We start from the raw sequence: 20,310 nt of genomic DNA on the forward strand, positions 1-20,310 counted from the left end.
ATGTGGGTCTGGCTTGTCAGGCTAGTAAGTACCAGTGCTGGGAAATTGATTTGCATCCAAAAAACAAACAAAAAAATGTGTTTACATATATATGTGTGTTTACTTTGTATAATTATTATGTATAAATGCACACTCATTATCATTATCTATAATTTATATATTACTATATAAATATAACATATTTTTCTTAAATATATACATGCATGTGTGTGTATACCAAGCGGAAACCTCCTGCAATCTCTCTTGAAGCCAATACGGAAGCAATGTAAACTGCAATTCCAGAAGGGTTGCACAGGCTCCAGAAGGGAGCAGAATCTCTTTGAGCCCCAAGTTCAAATGTACAATTCCTGAAGAAATTGTGAGTGGTGCTTGCCGTGGCAAAACCCGGGCCCGGGTATGCAAGTGACTGCAAAAAGCCCACCCCCATGTCTGTATGATGTTGTGGAGCTGAGATATGGCTTATTTGTGTGTTTTTACAGTTGCTAGGGTAATCTAAATGGTTGCTAGGGTGTGGCTATACAGTTTAAGGGGTGATATTTAAAGTCTATTGGCCAGTCAAAAGAGCCCAAATCTGTATGTGTACAATTCTCTGGTGCTTAGATATGGCTTGTTAATGTTGATATACGGTTGCTAGAGTGCTGTGACTGGTTGCTATGGCGTGTCTAGGAAGTTGTGATGTCACTATTTATTGTCTGCTTGACAGGCCAAGCCTTAAAGTTCTGCATAATTAAGGGGCGTGGTTACTTTGAGTGACAGGTGGATAGCCATTTATTGGCCGTCTATAGTGATTGCCCTTTTTGCCCATTTTCTGTTATCTGGGAGTGACACGCGATGACTCGCTCGCAAGATGGCAACGCCCAGCTCGCCCCTACTGTACACTTCAGAAAGGCTTCTCGGAATCCTATGGGTGACGTCACAGACACTACGTCCATACTTTTTTTTTATAGTCTACGGTATATACGTAGGCCTAATAATTAAACACAGTACCCACACATATATTATGTAAACACAAACATTTATTTTGCATGTGATTAATCGATTGCCCAGCACTATTATACAAGTCAACAAAATATATAATATTGTTTTAGTGGCTTTTTGGATATTTGAATATAGCACGATCATTTGAATATACTCTTGGGTTTCTACTGATACAAAGCCATATGCTAAATCGCTGAAGTAACCCTTTAAGGCAGGATGGATTCTGATTGGCTGCCAATGTTAGCGTTCATCAGCTGGGGAACAAAGATCGCTTTGAAAGTGATTCCAACAATATTGTTTCTCTGTGGGCTCTGCTATTCTTTTATATTTAGAATTTTTTATTTTATTTTATCTATATCCTTATAGTTATCGTCCTTGGTGTGAAGGGGCCTTAAAGGGATAGTTCACTTTAAAATGAAAATTCTGTCATCCTTTACTCACCCTCAAGTTGTTTCAAACCAGTATGAATTTCTTTCTTCGGCTGAACACAAGGGAAGATATTTTAAAGAATGTCAGTAACCAAACAGTTAACTGGAGACATTGACTTCCATAGTAGGAAAAAAAAATACTATGGAAGTCAATGGCTCCAGTTAACTGTTTGGTTACTGACATTCTTTAAAATATCTTCCCTTGTGTTCAGCCGAAGAAAGAAATTCATACTGGTTTGAAACAACTTGAGGGTGAGTAAAGGATGACAGAATTTTCATTTTAAAGTGAACTATCCCTTTAAAGGGGTGTATTTTCAGTACATACATAATTCCTGGATCACATACAAACTTGCAGTATAGTTTCTGTTATCTGGGTTTTGTTGATTGTATAATCATAAAATGTTGCATTATGTTTCAAACATGATATGCTAAATTTTTGTCACATGACCTTATGTGTAATTTTTATTATTTTACTATTGTTTAAACTTTTCTGTTGTGTTTTTATTCAAAGTTTGAGTCACATGCTAGTCCAATCAAATAATGAAAAATCTTGAAATTGCTTCTGGTTTCATATATCATAGCAAAGGAATGTCAAGAGCATTGCAAATACAGTATACATTGTAAAAAGTGTGCTGCACAGTATGCTCCGTTCTATCTATAGCACATTTTGACAAATAAGACATCGGGGTCTATCAAAGCTTACTGTGGTATGAGTAAACACAATGCAATTTGTTCAATTTAATTTCATCAAAAAAACAAACATAATTTTAAACACTGCAAGCAGACTCACTGTCTCAGGTCTTCTCCTGCTGTCTCCCTCAGTGGCTGGAAAGCACTGCTGTATTATTGGGTTCTTTGACAGGCGCATCACCTGTTGGTTACATACAAACACATAAATGCAGACACATAAGAAATACACGTGCACACACATTTACTGCCAATAACTCATGTAGGACCAAAAGTAAGAGAAAGCAAATCATTTTTTGAGCCATTTTCCTTTCATCCTGACCAGCGTTATCCTTTATTCTACACCCTGTGCACTTACGTCTTTGATGTTCTTGTACAAAAGGTCATTGTTTTTGTCAATAAACCCTGTTGAAATAAGACAAAAAGAATGCATCTTAAAAAAAAACTGGTTGTGAAAGCCCCCCCAAAAAAAACCTTTTTCAGAGGTTTATTTATCTGAAATGTGTTTTTCTGTCTTCTCTTACCCACAACGCAGTAGGTCACCTCCCCTGCATAATGAAGAAGACGAAAATCTCCTCTCTCCAGAGACTTACGGGTCTTCTTATCAGCCAGTTTATGCCTTCAGTTCACAGAATAGCAAAGGAAATTTCTCTCATAAGACCAGAATTAAATCAAATCACTAAAAACTAAACTATAAGCAGAAGTCTTAATTTAAACCAGGCAAGAACTAATTGATAACACTTTACTTAAATCCATTACGCATAATACATTATGAAGATATTCATATTATACATTATAAAGAATTAAATCATTTCATAAGTACAAACCCAATTGTAAAAAAGTTGGGACACTGTACAAAGCAATAATTTATAAATCTCATAAACTTATATTTTATTCACAATCAAATATACTGTAGATAACATATCAAATGTTGAAAGTGAGACATTTTGAAATGTCATGCCAAATATTGACTCATTTTGGATTTCATGAGAGCTACACATTCCAAAAAGTTGAGACATGTAGCAAAAAGAGGCCAGAAAAGTTAAATGTAAGGAACAGCTGGAGGACCAATTTGCAATTATTAGGTCAATGGGCAACATGATTGAGTATAAAAAGAGCCTCTCAGAGTGGCAGTGTCACTCAGACGTCAAGATGGGCAGTGGATGACCAATTCCAGAAATGCTGTGGTGAAAAATAGTGGAGCAATATCAGAAAGGAGTTTCTCAGAGAAAAATTGCAAAGAGTTATCATCATCTACATGCATAATATCATCCAAAGATTCAGAGAATCTGGAACAGTCTCTGTGCGTAAGGGTCAAGACCATGCTTATTGCCTGTGATCTTCGGGCCCTTAGACAGCACTGCATCACATACAAGATTGATACTGTAATGAGAATCATAACATGAGCTCAGGAATACTCCCAGAAAACATTGTCGGTGAACACAATCCACTGTGCCATTCGCCGTTTCCGGCTAAAGCTCTATAGGGCAAAAAAGAAGCCATATAGCCTACAGAATGATACTATTATTTAGCCAAAAAAACTCACTTTAACCACATTTTCTTATAGTAAGAAAACAAATGTTGTAATGACTGCTTATTTCTACATTTATTTCCTTTTTTTCTATTTTTACAGAAAAAAGCTGTAAAATATTAATCAAACTTATGTAAAAATACAGAAATTTCCTCTTAAAAAAACGGAAATTTGATGTAATACCAAAATACAAGCAATTCCCGTAAATTTAATAGTCAAAATATAAATTACAGCAAATATCTGTAAAACAACAGGCATTTCACTGTATAATGAAAAAACAGGAAAATTCTGTAAAAAAAACAAAACTATGTAAAATTACGTGTTTTTTTTGTTTTTTTACAGTGATGCATATCTAAACATGATCCAGAAGCACAGGTGTTATCTCTGGGCCAAGGCTCATTTAAAATGGACTGTGGCAAAGTGGAAGTGTTCTGTGGTCAGACCAATCAATATGTGAAGTTCTGTTTGGAAAGCTGGGATGTCATCCGGACTAAAGAGGACAAGGACAACCCAAGTTGTTATCAGCGCTCAGTTCAGAAGCCTGCATGTCTGATGGTATGGGGTTGCATGAGTGTGTGTGGCATGAGTGTGTGTGGCATGGGCAGCTTACACATCTGGAAAGGCACCATCAATGGTGAAAGGTATATTCAAGTTCTAGAACAACATATTACATTATGAAGTGAGTTAAGGCATAATTACTTCATTAAAAATAACTGTGTAATGCAGTCTACACAAGGGCTTTAAGTAAAGTGTTACCAAACTATTTATGGTCCTTAAATTGCACACACGTAAACATGATGTTTTATATGTACTGATGATAAATACAAATGTAAACTGTGTGTTCATAAAAATAAAAAAAGATTAATTGGAGGAACATTTAGCTGAATATTTGCTTTGTTTGAAGTTAACCATTTTTAATTTGCATCATATATTTTTAATATTTACATAATTTGTCAAATAAATATAATTTTTTTATCTGAATATTGAAATATCAAATATCATCAATGTTTTATTTTTTCTATATCACAGACCCCCTATATAAGATCCAATCGCTTTTGTTCTGCTTAGAAATACATTTATGATGTTCTTTAAGTTAGTTTTAACTTTTACTTCAGGTTGTTTGGATGTGTGTTTCCTGGGAATCATCCAACCTTGACATTTCTAGTGCTATGGTCTACCAGTTAAGTACAATAACTTATTTTCTTTCTTTTTTTCTGGAGGTTCTTGGCACTCAGTCAGTAATTCTGGAACTTAATTTGTATCTGATGTGAGTAACACACCATCACAGTCTCCCAAACTGCTGTTCATCCGTGTGTCAGTCAATACAAGGCTTAAGAGAGACAATGTGGCCAAACCAGGGGGTGAATGCTTCAGTTTCAAATACAACAAGGCTTGGCTGATTCTTCACCATCAGAAGCTTGTAGTGAAGAATCACACTGCTGATAGTTTCTAGCAGTACTGAATTAATTAAAAGATACATAAGAAGAGGAACGCTTGTTTAGCGTCACATACAATACTGAATTATATAACACAAACTCACGTTACAAAGTGGGGATGATTGCCCATTTTCTCTTCAAGTTTCTCAAGAAAAGTGAGATCTGTAGCATCACCTGGCCTTACACACTCATCATCCTGAGATACCAAAAGACACAAGTTGTCATGAAAATGCTTCAGTTTGCAACAAACAGGAATCTTTCATGTCAAAATGTGAATTATATATATTTATGTCTCTTTAGTAAAACAGTGTTCTCATTCTTCTATACCAGCACAGAGATGATTCCTCTGTGCTTCTCCTCCACCAGGTCACAGATGATTTTATTGTTGAAAAACTGCACCGGTTCCCACTAAAACACAGTGAGAGAAAATGACACTTACTCTCTTTTTAAACTTTAGAGGATCATTCCATACGTGGTGTTTAAATGATGAATGATTGATGTGCTCTAACGCACCCCAATTCCTTCAGCTTCATATTCCTCCTGTTCAGACTTCAGCGTCAGTTGAATGAAGAGCTGCTGTAGCTTCTCATTACAGTAGTTTATACAAAACTGTTCAAAACTAAGCACACGTAGACATACAATTAACAAAAGTCTACAACATCATGCACACAAAATCTATCTATCTATCTATCTATCTATCTATCTATCTATCTATCTATCTATCTATCTATCTATCTATCTATCTATCCATCCATCCATCCATCCATCCATCCATCCATCCATCTATCTATCTATCTATCTATCTATCTATCTATCTATCTATCTATCTATCTATCTATCTATCTATCTATCTACCTATCTACCTATCTATCTATCTATCTATCTATCTATCTATCTATCTATCTATCTATCTATCTATCTATCTATATTTATGTCTGTCTGTCTCTCATTAATTCCAAACACATACCTGTTGACAGTGAATACCTCAAATCCATAGATGTCTAACAATCCAATGACTGTCTTCCTGTTAGAATCCTAAAAAAAGAAAGTGACCTTTACAAAAAATAAGATTACTTCGAGTTAAATTTCAAGTATACTTCATGTAGTATACTAAATGTACTGAAGTATACTGTTTCAATACTTTTAAGTTCAAGTGTAGCAGTAGTAAACTTTGAGTAGGCCTACACTAGTGTATACTTGTAGTACAAACAAAAAACTAAACTTTTTGTACTACAACTATACTACAAATGAACTTAAAGGTATACTAGTTGTCAAAAACATTTTTTAGTTTATGAGAGTACACTTTGAAGTATACTCTATTAAGTATGAAGTATAAGTTTACTTTAAGTGAACGTAACATATTTGTAGTTTAATATTTACATATGTTTACACTTTGAGTATACTATGTTCCTATGTTGGGTATTAATGTTTTATACTTGAAATATACCTTTAACTGCACTTTAACTCTTTCCATTATAGCTTCATGCATCCTTATTGATTAACACTTGAATGTGGTTTAAAAAATGCTTAAAAAAGCAACATTTAAAAATAAAAGCTGAGAAAATATGGATCGGATTCAGGTCAATGATCAAAACACAGATTGAGTAGATTTAGTCCATCAACACCCCAAATCTTCACAGAAGTTTTCTCTTTATGGGTTCAACATTTCTTTCAGTAACATTAGGTAGTTTTGAACTCATATGCTGTTTAATATTTGATGATCGCGTTATTTTACATGTTCGTAAGCAATCTTCTATCACTTGTTTCTGCTTCTTCACCTGTGTTTTGATCAGGAGATTCTGTACTATTTCAAAAGATGTGCCCCCTATCATATAACAGTGAAAACATGGATAGCCAGAAAATTCAGTCATTGGCAGGAAAAGAGACTTGACATAAACAATAATTTGCAGTAGCTTACATATAATTTCATATATTCAGAATTAGAAACAGTATATTTAAGTAATTACATTCCTGAGATGCTAATAAAGTATATTTCTGAGAAGTACATAAAAAGTAGACTGAAAGTATACATTCTTATTTTTAGTTTAAAGAAGTATAGGATACTTGAATTAATTTCTTTTTCATACGGGAAAGAATGAAGCAAGTTGTTTAAATTTTGTTTCTTTAAAGCTGTCCGGTAGAACATTACACATTTTTTTAATGGAACAAACCACATTCAGTGTTTTTCAGCAAAATGCTACCAATAGATTTACAGTGTAACCAAACATTGGCTTGAAATGGTAATTATATGAAGTTTTTTGTTGTTTTCCTCTTACTTTATTCTCCAATGACTCGTTGATTCGGTTGACCAGCCATGTGAAGGCACGGCCATAGATGGCTTTGGCCAGGGCATCTCTGGCATAGATAGCATGATCAACAGTGAACGGACTCAAGACCTGAGGGTCAGAAAGATAGTTATCGCCTGCTTCAACAAGGATTTTTGTTTAAAAATTATTTATTTTTTACCTCCTCTGATTTGGCTTCAATCTTTCTGAACGTAAGCACTTCATGAAGGACCTGAACATGGACCCCTAACAGCTGAACATAAACACAAAAAAAGGAATGATATCTGAACCAAATCAACAAGTCAGATGTGTGATAACTTAGAATATGTCAGTTTCGATATAGTACACTTTAGAAATTCTATTAACTATAAGTAAATTTGCTATTCTAACTACATGTCAACTAACTCTCCTTAATTTTCAAGTACATGTCAACTAACTCTCTTTAAAGTGTTAGTAGACTGTTAGGTTAGGGTCAGGGATAGTAGAATAAATTGAATAGGTATTTGCAAAGTTATTTATAGTCAGTACATTGTATGTTGGGGGACATTAAAATAAAGTATAAGCAGATATTAAGCAGACAGTCTTACTCTAATGACTACTAGTAGTTGACTTGTAGTTACTGAATTACTTATAGTTAGTAGAATGTCTAAAGCAGACTATTGAAATAAAGTGTTACCAAAAACTGACCTTGGATACCCATCTCAGAGCTGCATTAGAGTTTAGAGTAGCATAACCTTTGGTGTCTCCATCAAAGTGCACATTTCCTAGATGGAGCACACTAGCTATGATCCCAAAGAGGTGCTAGTATATTAAAGAGAAAACGATCTGTTTATTATCAGTGGTCCGGTTGTCCATTATAGATCATTTAAACCAACAAAAAAATATTGTATTTTAAAAACTCTCCTTACCTCAATGTCGTTAGCATCAAAGTCAATGATCGATAATGCATTTTTAACCGTTTTCCAGTCGTTCTTGTCATTAATAGAGCTCACATTGGAAGATTCTCCCTTTTAAGACAGCAAACATTTTTTGTTTTTTGTTTTTTGTTTTAACAAATAGTCTGATTCTACTTAGATTTAATTATTTAACTATTTTGTAGTTATGTTACACACCGGATTAAAAATGAGAAACCATACCTGCACTAAATAACTATAATGTTTAGTGTCCTTCTCCAAACCCAGGTGCCTCAGTAGGTCTTCATCTCCTCCCTCCACCAGCTGGTAAAATATATGAAAGTTTCTCTCACCATGGTTTTGGTGAACCACTCTAGACTTTTCCAGCAGGTAGCTGAGTATGTGGCCACCAACAGCATCTCCCTACATATTAAAATAAAGCGTGAACCTTCTATAACGTGTAGCATTATTGATGGGATGAAGTTAGAAGGTATCTATACCTGACTATCAAACTGGATGTCCATATACTTCCCAAAACGGCTGGAGTTGTAATTTTTCATCGTCTTTGCATTTCCAAAGGCCTAAAATCAGATTTGATGAATGCATGGCATACATAGTGAATGTCAGACCTATTATAAATATTATTGTTGGACTGACCTCTAGTACAGGGTTGGACATAAGCATACGGTCTCTCACAGTGTCGAGTAAGGTGGAACTAGGGCAGCTGACTGCATAGTACTGCAAGATCTTCTTGGAGGCCTCAGTTTTGCCTGCTCCGCTCTCCCCAGATATCAAAATAAAGTGGTTGTTGGCTTCTGATAACATGGTGTGGTAAGCATTATCTGCTAATGCATAACTGAAAAGGACATAAGATGTACAACATTTTATTTTAAAATGTCTTATTGACTGGTTTGTCAATGAAGATAAAGTCAAACACTTACATATGAGGGGGCAGCTCAAAAAAGTTCACTCCCATGTAGAGGTCCATTTGTTTCTTGTTATAGATGTCCAACTCTTTGTATGGGTTTACGGATATCAGCAGAGTACCTATGTAAGTCTGTGAGTATAAAGATGCCTTTTGGTTTATAAAATATACAATCACAATGAATAATGAGTAAAAACGATAATTAACCTTTTTTTTCACTCACGTATATCAAGTCCTCTGTGAAACGTTTTTTCAGATTGTCCAGGAAGGCTGTTTCACTGTTGTGGGCGTCAAGAAGCACAAAGTCCTGGATGCCAACTCGGTCTCTGGCAATCAGGGCTCCCTCCAAGTCCAACTGACCCAGTTTAACCTTTCCTTTCTGCCAATCAGACAAGCACAACACTGACCATGACCCAATGCAATTTGTTTACATTGACCAAGTCTATAGGATTGTGTCATTCTAGATCCGTTAGGTTCAGAAGCTTGGTTTTTAAAGCAGCAAAAAACAGACCTAAATATCCATTTCAGTTAAATAATCAGTGAATTATTTTCTGTGAGAAATTGGTTATGGATGAAGAAGTGGCAGGACTAAAATGGAATTGGCTATTATAAGGCATTTCTTAAGCTACAGAGTCTAGCGACTCTTCCCCCTTTTATTAATAGACTTGCTGTCATGTTGAGACTGAGACCGAGAATCAGGGTCTAAGGTCTCTGATTAAGTCACGATCATCCAACCGCATAATCCCCTGCTGATGTTTAACTAAGTACTTTATAATGCTGTTCTCTATTGTACAGGCTTTTGTAATGAGATATCATCTGCAATGAGTAGACCATGTTCTTGTCCCTGTGAATGGCAGCTTTGCTTTCGCTATAAGAAACCTGTTCAAAAAGCATATTGTGATTGGAGACCGCATCAGCATTCAGCACATGTCAGGCAGCCATATCTTGGTTCTGAGAGATATTTATGAAAGCAATGAGTGCATTCACTCCCTGAGAATTGGGTATAATCAAAGCCAATACCGATTTGATCAATGGCAATATCTAGTCTCTTACTCTTACTTAGGACTTATTTAGCTTATGCATGCTTTAAAAGTGAAACCAGAGAGAGGTTTATCCAAAAAATTAGCAATTTGTCTGCAAAAGCTAAACAGTCCTCAATCAGAATTTGCTGTAGTTCCTCAGTTCAGTGTCTGTCATCCTATTTCAGTAAAGAGACTAGAGAAGTATATTTCTCAATATATGAAAGACACTTTTGAGGCATGTGTCAAAATTGTGCATTTTTAGAACCAAGATATTTTAAGATTTCCAGTGGTCTTCTCTTTACTTCAGAAATTTGTCTTCTCCCCATTTTTTAGAATCCTGGATATTTGACTTTCATATAGCAAATTGGAAGAAGAAACTGAAAAGAGGGGAAAAAACTAAGTCTAATCTAACGACTAGAAGCCCCCAAAATCTCCCCCGCCCCCCTTTCACCCCATAAACCTCATTAGCTCTGAAAGAGGCCAGTTTTTTTGTCCTGTAAATTCCAAAGACGATGGACAATGAAGAAGCTTTTAAAATGCAGTCTACATTCCATTACACATATTCTCTCTGCATATCCTTTCAAAATTTATTCATTAGAAAACATTTAATGTCACACCGAATTTCACACTGGGCAGTCCCAGGACAATAGATGAGATTTGGCCTATTTGGGCTGGTGCGGGCTGGTTGGATGTAGAGGGGGAGAGGGCAAAGTAGCAGAAGAGGGAGAGAAAAAGAGGGAGATATGGAGGGAAGGAGGGACACAGGAAGGGAGGGAGGGGGTTGCTTATATTTGTCTGATCTGAGAGCTTCTGAAATGAGGCCTTCTTGAGACAACAGGACAGACTAAATTGTGCTGTAACGGTCTGTGTCCCGCTGCTCTCTGAGACACTCATTTAGCATGCCCTCAGGGCACACAATGGAGGCTTGTTCTGAACGCCGCAGTTATACGAACACCGTAATCAAGGGTACTGTGTGTGTTCGGGAGGGGGACGTATTTCTCAGATGGGAGATTTTCGTCCACCTGTCCGCCAATAAAATTTTCATCCCACCGCATGCACCCCTAACTTGTGAATCACCACCCACCACATCACTTCACGCTCCCCACCATTTCATGTCCTTACCGACAACCCCAAAACATGCCCCTCCCCCTCCCCCTGCTTTAAGCCAAAGGGGCAGGTGAACAATATCATTGAAGATCCCCCATTTGAGATGTCAGAACCAATCTCAATCTCAGCATTATTGTGGAGACTCCCCCTCTCTAGTTTCTGTCCCCACATGGGAACAAGCTGAACTCAATGTCACATGAGGAACAATGGACAGAGGGGTTGCTAATGTTTATAGTGTGACACTTTCAGTGTGATAAGACTCATGGACATCAGCACAGGAAAAGCCTGTTCCTCTTCCCAAATGAAAGATGCAACTGAAAGCAGTTACATTGATGGGTCTGAGGTACCTGTATATTCAACACGATCACATGGCAATGTGTATCAATAGTACGAGTGTGCAATCTCGTGGAATTTATACGGCAAAATGAGTTTTGGCGTGCATATGCTATGCAGTTTTTCGCATGCATACCATACGCACTTTATGGCGTGTATATGACACGCTTTTGGGTAGGTTGGGGGTGGTGGGGTGGGTGGTTCATACGTATGATAATACGCCATAAAGTGCGTCTCATATGCACGTGAAAAACCACGTACCATATGCATGCCAAAACTCATTTTGGCATATGCATTTCACGAGATTGCACACTCGTACTATTTATACGCATTTTCATGAGATCGGGCTTGTATGGTTCACATATAAAGTCAAAAGTTTTGACACACCCACCTATTCCTTTATATGTAAATAGTTTTTAGAATTAATTATGAAAATACTTAATTTCAAGCATTTGTGCGTAAGACTTTTTAAGAGGATTTTTAAAGATTTTTTTAAGTGTGTCCGGATATTCAAAGCAAACAATAATGACAAAAACAAATGCACTACTAGTAATGGGCATGTTTCTACAATAGATAATTCCCAATCAATAAAATACCAGTCACCTTAGTCAAAACTATTAAGGTCAAATATATTTTAATTGTTGTGTCGCCTGTATGAAATGCCAAAACAAAATTGAACCTCAAAGCCAAGAGATCAAATAATTTTTCTTTAGTTATAAGCTTTAGTTTTTCCCTTTTTTAAGAAAATAAAATAGTTATTAACACACAAAGTGTTTAAAATTACATTTGTCACATTATAGGTGCTCTTCAGTATAAAAGCTATTGTCTTATGATTAAGAGATGGTACTTCTGCCTGGTCTAAAGTGTCAGTCGCGGCTGAGTTGAGATGACCTCAACCAAATCAGAGAGGGAGGAGAGAAAGATATGGTGAAGACATCCTACTCCTCAGCAGGCCTGGCCAAGAAAAGGAAAGACTAGACATAATGGGCAATAGTAGCACTCTCCTAAAGTGAGCGACGAGGTCTAGTTACATCTCTCTTTCTCAGAGTAAAGAAACCTAAAGTTTTGACAGATTTACAGCTTTTGATCGATCAACTGAGTGACATTGGATATTATTCTACACTAAAGCTTTCACTGTCAATTGTGTACAGAATAAAAGCAAACAGGAAGTAGAAACTGAAAGAGTATAAGAGCATGTTAATGGCCACTTTGAATGCTGAAATGTATTGCTTTCTTTTGATCTTTCTTTTGATATTTTCTTTTCATCATTGCTATTATTTATATGCTATTGCTTTCTTTGCTGTAGTGAATTTCTGGCTGATGTAATGACAAAAGCAGTTAGAACATATGCTAAGCAAATATCTGTAGATACATGTAAACAGATCCTACCTGCATCTTGTAAGCTGAATGGGTCAGTCGCTGATTAAAATAAGGGAACTAGTTGCATCAAGACCAACTTTGTCCTTAAGAATCCTTTCACATCGAGCTAGCGCCAAACAAATCCTAACATCCCAACACGTGCCATGGAACACCCCAAAATTCCACCGTGATTCTAGAAAGAATCTTCAGTGAAACTTGTCTAAAAACTCCTTAAAAGTTCATTTCAGCGTTTCTAACAAGGCATGCAAGTGGTTCACGCGGTTCAAGCTTAGCTGGTTCAAACGCGGAGAGGATGTCTATCTATTATTGCTGTGTTCTTCACGGTAATGACCCATGTTCTGGTTGCAAGGCCTGGGTATTTAATGATTCATGGACCAGTCAGGAGGGGGTTCAGAGAACCAGAGATCTTATTCAGTGCTTACCTAGGTGTCTACCTGGGTGAAACACAAAGATACAGAAACATGATCTGGCCAAATGTGGACATCAACCCTTCCCCCAGTCCTCTACCACTTCTACGGTAACTCCAAACATTACAACAGATCAGCTCCTGTTTCTGATCTTTGATTAGGGAAATAAATTAAAGGCTAATTAAGCACTGTATATTCAATCAGTGAGTTTGAAAGAGAACCACAATAAAGTCGTCATTTGGGCTGACAGCACTCGACCATGCTCTTAGCCACTTGAAGCCAGCTGGCTCAAGACTCAACCAGCATATGTTAGTCATTCAATCACAGCTTGTCCTGTAATTTAGCAGAGCCAACGAACGATCACTTCATGTGGATCTTGGATTGACTAGACTTTAAGATGTTTTAGACAGTGACATTACTAAGCCCAACTTCATTTTCCTTTTGCCTTGTTATCTGACTCATGCTTGAGACGACTGACTGGTATCTCTTTTCGCCCCACTAATGACCCAAATAATCCAGTAGAAAAGATTGAATTTCCTACAGCACTTGCCTTGAATCTCAAGTGTGAGAGATATACTGTGTCATGCTTGACATGCATGTGATATTCAGTGTCACTCTTGCTAATTTTCAACAAGGTGACAAGTGAAGTAAATAAATAAATAAATCAAAGTTAAATTAAACTACATTCGCCATGTTGTCATTATCATGTGACCTATGAGAGTCAGTTATGTTACTTCAATGCACACTTTAGAATCTCACCGGAAGAAGAAGGCCATTCGGGTACTTTTTGCCTACTGTTTTATAGATACTGTAAATTTGGACATATTTCTTTTGTCACATACTGTTTTTATCCTACTATACAGTAGAGAAGCATGCAGTTTTAGATGCAGCCGATTTATAATACGTTTTAATGCTTTTAGTCGCGTTGCACTGCTTGCGTCCGGTGACGGCAATGGGCCCTCTTTTAACGGTCGGCATGTCAGGCACATGGTCCAAAAGCGTTGTACCTAGTCTCCTAATGAGTCATGGGTGTGTTTTGGGTGTAAAGTGCGATAAATATTTACATGGCAGAATTTGCAAGGAAAGTTTTTCTCCAAAGCGGAATGATTTTATTTTTAATATTTAAAGGTCCCGTTCTTTGCGATTCCATCTTTCAAATTTTAGTTAGTGTGTAATGTTGCTGTTAGAGCATAAATAATACCTGTAAAATTATAAAGCTCAAAGTTCAATACCAAGCGAAATATTTTATTTAACAGAAGTTCCCTTTCAAAGCCTACAGCGAACGGCCGGTTTGGACTACAGCAGGAAGTGCAGGGATGTAATGACATCACTAGAACCGTTTGTTGACTAACCCTCCACCCACAAGAACGCAAAATAGAGGGTGTGGTCTTGTTGCTCTCCCACGTGGAGAAGAGCACGCATTCAGCGCTTGAATCTCCCCGTTATGGTAAGAGGCGGGACCTTTCCGGGCAAAGTGCGCTAAGCTGCTGTCCAATCACAACACGGGAAGCGCTGGCCCAATCAGAACTCGTTATGTGTTTCTGAAGGAGGGACTTCATAGAACAAGGAAATCCTCAGGCCGTTTTTAGGACAGAGAAAACAGCGCTGTACAGATAAGTAAATTGTGTGAAAAATACTTTTTTTAATTGTGTGTTTTTTTACACGCGAAACATGAACTCATGTTATATTGCACACTGTAAACATAATCAAAGCTTCAAAAACACGCGAAGAATGGGACCTTTAAAATGTTGTGGTGCTGCTGCGCTTCCCTGTGTGTGCAATAAGGAGAGTGTATGCATGTTGTGCACCTGCCTATAGGGGCATATTGTTAACATTTCCAGTTGCGCTCCAAAAAATTCACCTGAACACACCTCGTTTTCAGCCCAGCACACCGAGGGTGAACATATGGGCATGCTTACATTTGCTATTTAAACATACAGGACATAAATATTATAACTGCGCTGGGCTGAAAAAACTCCTGCGTCGTGCCTGACGTCGCATTGCGCGATGTGTATGATTGGGCCCCATGTGTTACAACAATTCTTCTCTTAAAACTTATCCAATATTTTATTTATAAAGCTGTTTAAATAAATGTTTTTATAGTTGTTTTAGGGTTTATGACATTGCATTGTCATAGTGACAATTGTAAAACTGGATATAACTTTACACTAAAAGGTAAATTTTTTGTAAAATCATGTTAACACACATATTGTCATTGCCTTGAGGCTATAATTTATGACCACATATAATTATAATTTATATGATTATCTATAAGTTTTGAATTTGGCATTATTCACTTCCAATGTAAGCACCTTACTTTGACCAAGATTTATGAATTTTTGTATTACTTTCTTGTATTACTTCTGTGCAATATTAAAAGAAGCTACGTATTTTGATAAATGTTTTTTTGTTCATACAATGACAGTCAGTGGTCACCTACATACAACTAGGCCTATTTGATGACAACATTTTTCAAAATATCCTCTTTTGTGTGCCTCACAAAGATGAGCGTTCCTTTAATTTGTTATGAACCTGGAATATTGCTTTAAACTTTGTTCGAAATCCATTGTTTGCTTTCATCAAATGGCCTTATAGTTCTGCAACTATTGCAAACATCAAGGCCATTGCATTGTAAAGGTAGGACTACGCACACCATCCACAGTCATATTCACACTTGTCCCATTCACAACCTCTGTTGTCAAGGCTACCTTCGCCCCCTTCACCACAGGCCCGTTTTGCTCCACACCCCCCTTTCTAGTAATGCTTGTCCAGCCTTAACAGGCTTTGTGCTGCCCACTGGGCCCTGATGCAGCACGAGACCCGGCAAATCCTATTATACAGGAGTCACAGCACTTGATTTTCCCATTAGAGATTCCAAGCTGAGAATAAGGGTGTATTATAACACCGGCTTTGCCTCGTTCCCACCGAAAGTCCCACCTCACTCTCTCGTTTTCATGAGCGCTTTTCTCAAGTATTAGTGTTTCTTCAGTTTTTTTGCTGCGTGCTTTTTGTTGAGCAGTATGAGCTAGAAATCACAACTAGAAAAGATTAACATTCTAAATTACAGTAATCATCCCATTTCTACTGGTTTAAATTTAATGAATGAATATTTAATAAAATTTCAGGCTTACCTAAGAAGTATCTTGTGGCTTGTCAATTAATAGATACTCTTCACGCGCCATTGTGAGTGTTCCTGAAATACTCTTGAGGTTCATCATCAAACAAATCAACCAAAAGGCAACTGTTTTGACCTAAGCCAAGTGTGACAATACAAGTCGTTTTTAAAGGTGAATGAATAGCAGCGAGAAGAAAGCTTTCTTTTACTTTCCCTGTCAGAGTTTAGATCAGCCATGACCTGTTGATATGACTAAAGGTCAAGACTAGTGTCAAGAGGTGACCTGATTGGTGACCCCCAAGACGTGGTGTTTGAACTGGAACTTTGAAGGTCAAAACAGAAACAGAAGAATAGGAGGTGACCACTAACACAAGGGAGCTCAATCAATTGATTTGAGAGTTACAAATATTTTCTATGAATGGCAAGGCACACTTTTGCATGTTTGGTAATCAGTGATTTTGGGATACAGACTAAGTTTAATACATTAATATTAGTAATCACAAAGTGTGATCATGTTTAACAAACATATTGAATCTTGTAACAAAACAAAGAATTTAGCTACCTAAAGTGTTGTATATTATTTCTCCTCCTCCCCTTATTCAGGTAGTTTAACCCATAAAGACTACTATCAAATGATTCCTAATTTTAACGCCTATAAACTATGTCCAATTTCACGCTTACAACTTTGCTTCTGCCATCTGATTGACAATTTATAGTTATTAAGCAAAGGCCTTTAAGCATAATCCTTAAGTCCTTACTGATTTTTATACAGTGAACGAAATAATACATTTTACATTATATTGACAACACTTTACAATAAGGTTTCATTAGTTACCATTATTGAACTAAAGGATTATTAAGAACACCTGTTCAATTTCTCATTAATGCCATTAACTAATCAACCAATCACATGGCAGTTGCTTCAATGCATTTAGGGGTGTGGTCCTGGTCAAGGCAATCTCCTGAACTCCAAACTGAATGTCAGAATGGGAAATAAAGGTCATTTAAGCAATTTTGAGCGTGGCAAGGTTGTTGGTGCCAGACGGGCCGGTCTGAGTATTTCACAATCTGCTCAGTTACTGAGATTTTCACACACAACCATTTCTAGGGTTTACAAAGAATGTTGTGAAAAGGGAAGAACATCCAGTATGCGGCAGTCCTGTAGGCGAAAATGCCGTGTTGATGCTAGAGGTCAGAGGAGAATGGGCCGACTGATTCAAGCTGATAGAAGAGCAACTTTAACTGAAATAACCACTCGTTACAACCGAGGTATGCAGCAAATCATTTGTGAAGCCACAACCTTGAGGCGGATGGGCTACAACAGCAGAAGACCCCACCGGGTAACACTCATCTACACTACAAATAGGAAAAAGTGGCTACAATTTGCACAAGCCTGGAAAAATGTTGCCTAGCCTGATGAGTCTCGATTTCTGTTGAGACATTCAGATGGTAGTTAGAATTTGGCGTAATGTGGTGGTGTAATGGTGTGGGGGATGTTTTCTTGGCACACTTTAGGCCCCTTAGTGCTAATTGGGCATGGTTTAAATGCCACGGCCTACCTGAGCATTGTTTCTGACCATGTCCATCCCTTTATGACCACCGCATGTACCCATCCTCAGATGGTTACTTCCAGCAGGATAATGCACCATGTCACAAAGCTCAAATAATTTCAAATTGGTTTCTTGAACATGACAATGAGTTCACTGTACTAAAATGGCCCCCACAGTCCCCCGATCTCAACCCAATAGAGCATCTTTGGGATGTGGTGGAACAGGAGCTTTGTGCTCTGGATGTGCATCCCACAAATCTCCATCAACTGCAAGATGCTATCCTATCAATATGGGCCAACATTTCTAAAAAATGCTTTCAGCACCTTGTTGAATCAATGCCACGTAGAATTAAGGCAGTTCTGAAGACGAAAGGGGGTCAAACACAGTATTAGTATGGTGTTCCTAATAATCTTTTAGGTGAGTGTACATTAGTTAACATGGACTAAGAATGAACACAGCATTTAATAATCTCAATTAGTGTTAATTTAATCATTTACTAATGCATTATTAAAGTCAAAAGTTGTATTTGTTAACATTATACAAGTTAATACACTGTGAACTAACATTAAACAATGAACAGTTGTATTTTTTATTAACAGTAACAAAGATGAATAAATACTGCAACAAATGTATTTCTAATTGTTAGTTCATGTTAGTTAATGCATTAACTAATGTTAACACATGAGACCTTAATTGTAAAGTGTTACTATTATATTTTATAAAATACACATTTTATAAATATAAAATATAGATCATTTATTATTATTTATGATATTATTTATATTTTTAGATGAACACTTAATGGACCAAAGCAACTTAGGTTTACTTGGTTATCCGTACATCATTTTCAGATGAATCCTGTTAAAAATCCTGTGAGTATCAGATACAACAGGCTTTTGAAGGATGCCTCTCAATCATCCTTTAATTGCACTGCATTGTTTTGCCCCTCCACAAATATGAACTAGTTTCATTTAAATATCATATTATTAATATGAGTGGGAATTGATATAGTGTATGCATTTTTATGTATAGTGTATTGATCATTGCAATAAGAATTTCACCTTACTTTTTGGCTGATTCATATTGATATCAGAATATCAATGTTGTCTTGATCCCATTTTTTAAATATAAAAATGCTGTGTAAAACCTTTTGCTAGCATGTTTCAGATGCTTTCTTTATACACTTATATAGCTTGTTTCAGCAGAACTAACAAGACTGTTGCTAATTATTTCTCAATGGACACTACTGTCCACCATGTGGTCACTAAAGCTTCTTTAAGGTTTCCTAAAGAACCCTTTGACCCTTCAGAGACAGATCGTCTTTAGACAATGCTTTAGGCTCTTCCTCTGCTGTGGTCCTGTGTCATCCAGCGTTCGGTCTGCGAGACAACCGCCCAAAGGTCACTCAAGGTCTCTCATTAGTCTGGAAACAGAAAGAACCAATGGAGTCTACAAGTGATTGGGTTCAAACAATTAATATGAAAATCAAAACAACTTAAGTGTGAAACAGTGCTGTGACTTCTGTATGGCAATTGTATAAACCTGTTTGTCAAAAGAAAATCCTAAACCATGTGGTAAGCTTAATGCAGGATGACAGTTTTATAACAATATGAAGAGGTAACTAAAGCCTAAAGAGCTGAGAGACTTTCAACTCGCAGTATACATACATTTGGATAATATGCATAATAGGCTATTGTAAGATTGGCAACATTTTATTATACCAACATATTTAATCTAAATCTGCTCTGCCTAAAATAAATAAATTGATCTGTAAACCATGGCTAATAGACAGAGCAGTGTCCATGCGAGAAAAAAAACACCATTAGGGTAATACAAATGTATACACTAAAATAATTTACAGAATTTAGTTTGCTTTAATTTATTAAAGACATATATCTTTTTTTTTTATTTACATTTAAAATAAAATAAAAAACACTAACAGCTGTTGTTCTGTTGAGATTCTCGGAAAAATAAATGTAGCCCTGCTTTTTCAATTTAAAACAGTATTTAAAAAAACAATTATTAACACTTTAAATCTGTAAATTCAACAACTGTCTTCTCCAGAACTAGCAAGGTCACTGCTTGCTAAAATCTAAAATCTGACAACCACCATAACATTGCTGGTACAGAAAAAGCCACATGATTAAGAATTAAAGTTCATTACAAGTTGCGTTTCCACAATCTGAAGTAAATAATACACAGTGATGTAAAATATTTGAGTAAATGTAATTGA

General features: G+C 36.6%; 1 protein-coding gene across 1 annotated transcript in view; it reads right to left on the bottom strand.

Annotated features, from left to right (window-relative positions):
- The window catches only part of myo1ha (myosin IHa), a 21,717-nt gene extending 12,095 nt beyond the window's left edge, over nt 1–9,622 (bottom strand). Inside the window, 17 exon segments of the mRNA XM_067439324.1 lie at nt 2,197–2,277; nt 2,452–2,498; nt 2,618–2,712; nt 5,165–5,256; nt 5,388–5,468; nt 5,574–5,679; nt 6,028–6,095; nt 7,337–7,456; nt 7,527–7,598; nt 8,033–8,146; nt 8,254–8,352; nt 8,482–8,661; nt 8,739–8,819; nt 8,896–9,094; nt 9,180–9,295; nt 9,387–9,575; nt 9,578–9,622. Of these exon segments, the coding sequence (XP_067295425.1) occupies nt 2,197–2,277; nt 2,452–2,498; nt 2,618–2,712; nt 5,165–5,256; nt 5,388–5,468; nt 5,574–5,679; nt 6,028–6,095; nt 7,337–7,456; nt 7,527–7,598; nt 8,033–8,146; nt 8,254–8,352; nt 8,482–8,661; nt 8,739–8,819; nt 8,896–9,094; nt 9,180–9,295; nt 9,387–9,575; nt 9,578–9,622 (1,785 nt within the window).
- Between the last annotated feature and the right edge of the window lie 10,688 nt (nt 9,623–20,310).

This window comes from Pseudorasbora parva, chromosome 3, assembly GCF_024679245.1.
Source record: "Pseudorasbora parva isolate DD20220531a chromosome 3, ASM2467924v1, whole genome shotgun sequence".
In the NCBI taxonomy this organism is placed as follows: Eukaryota; Metazoa; Chordata; class Actinopteri; order Cypriniformes; family Gobionidae; genus Pseudorasbora; species Pseudorasbora parva.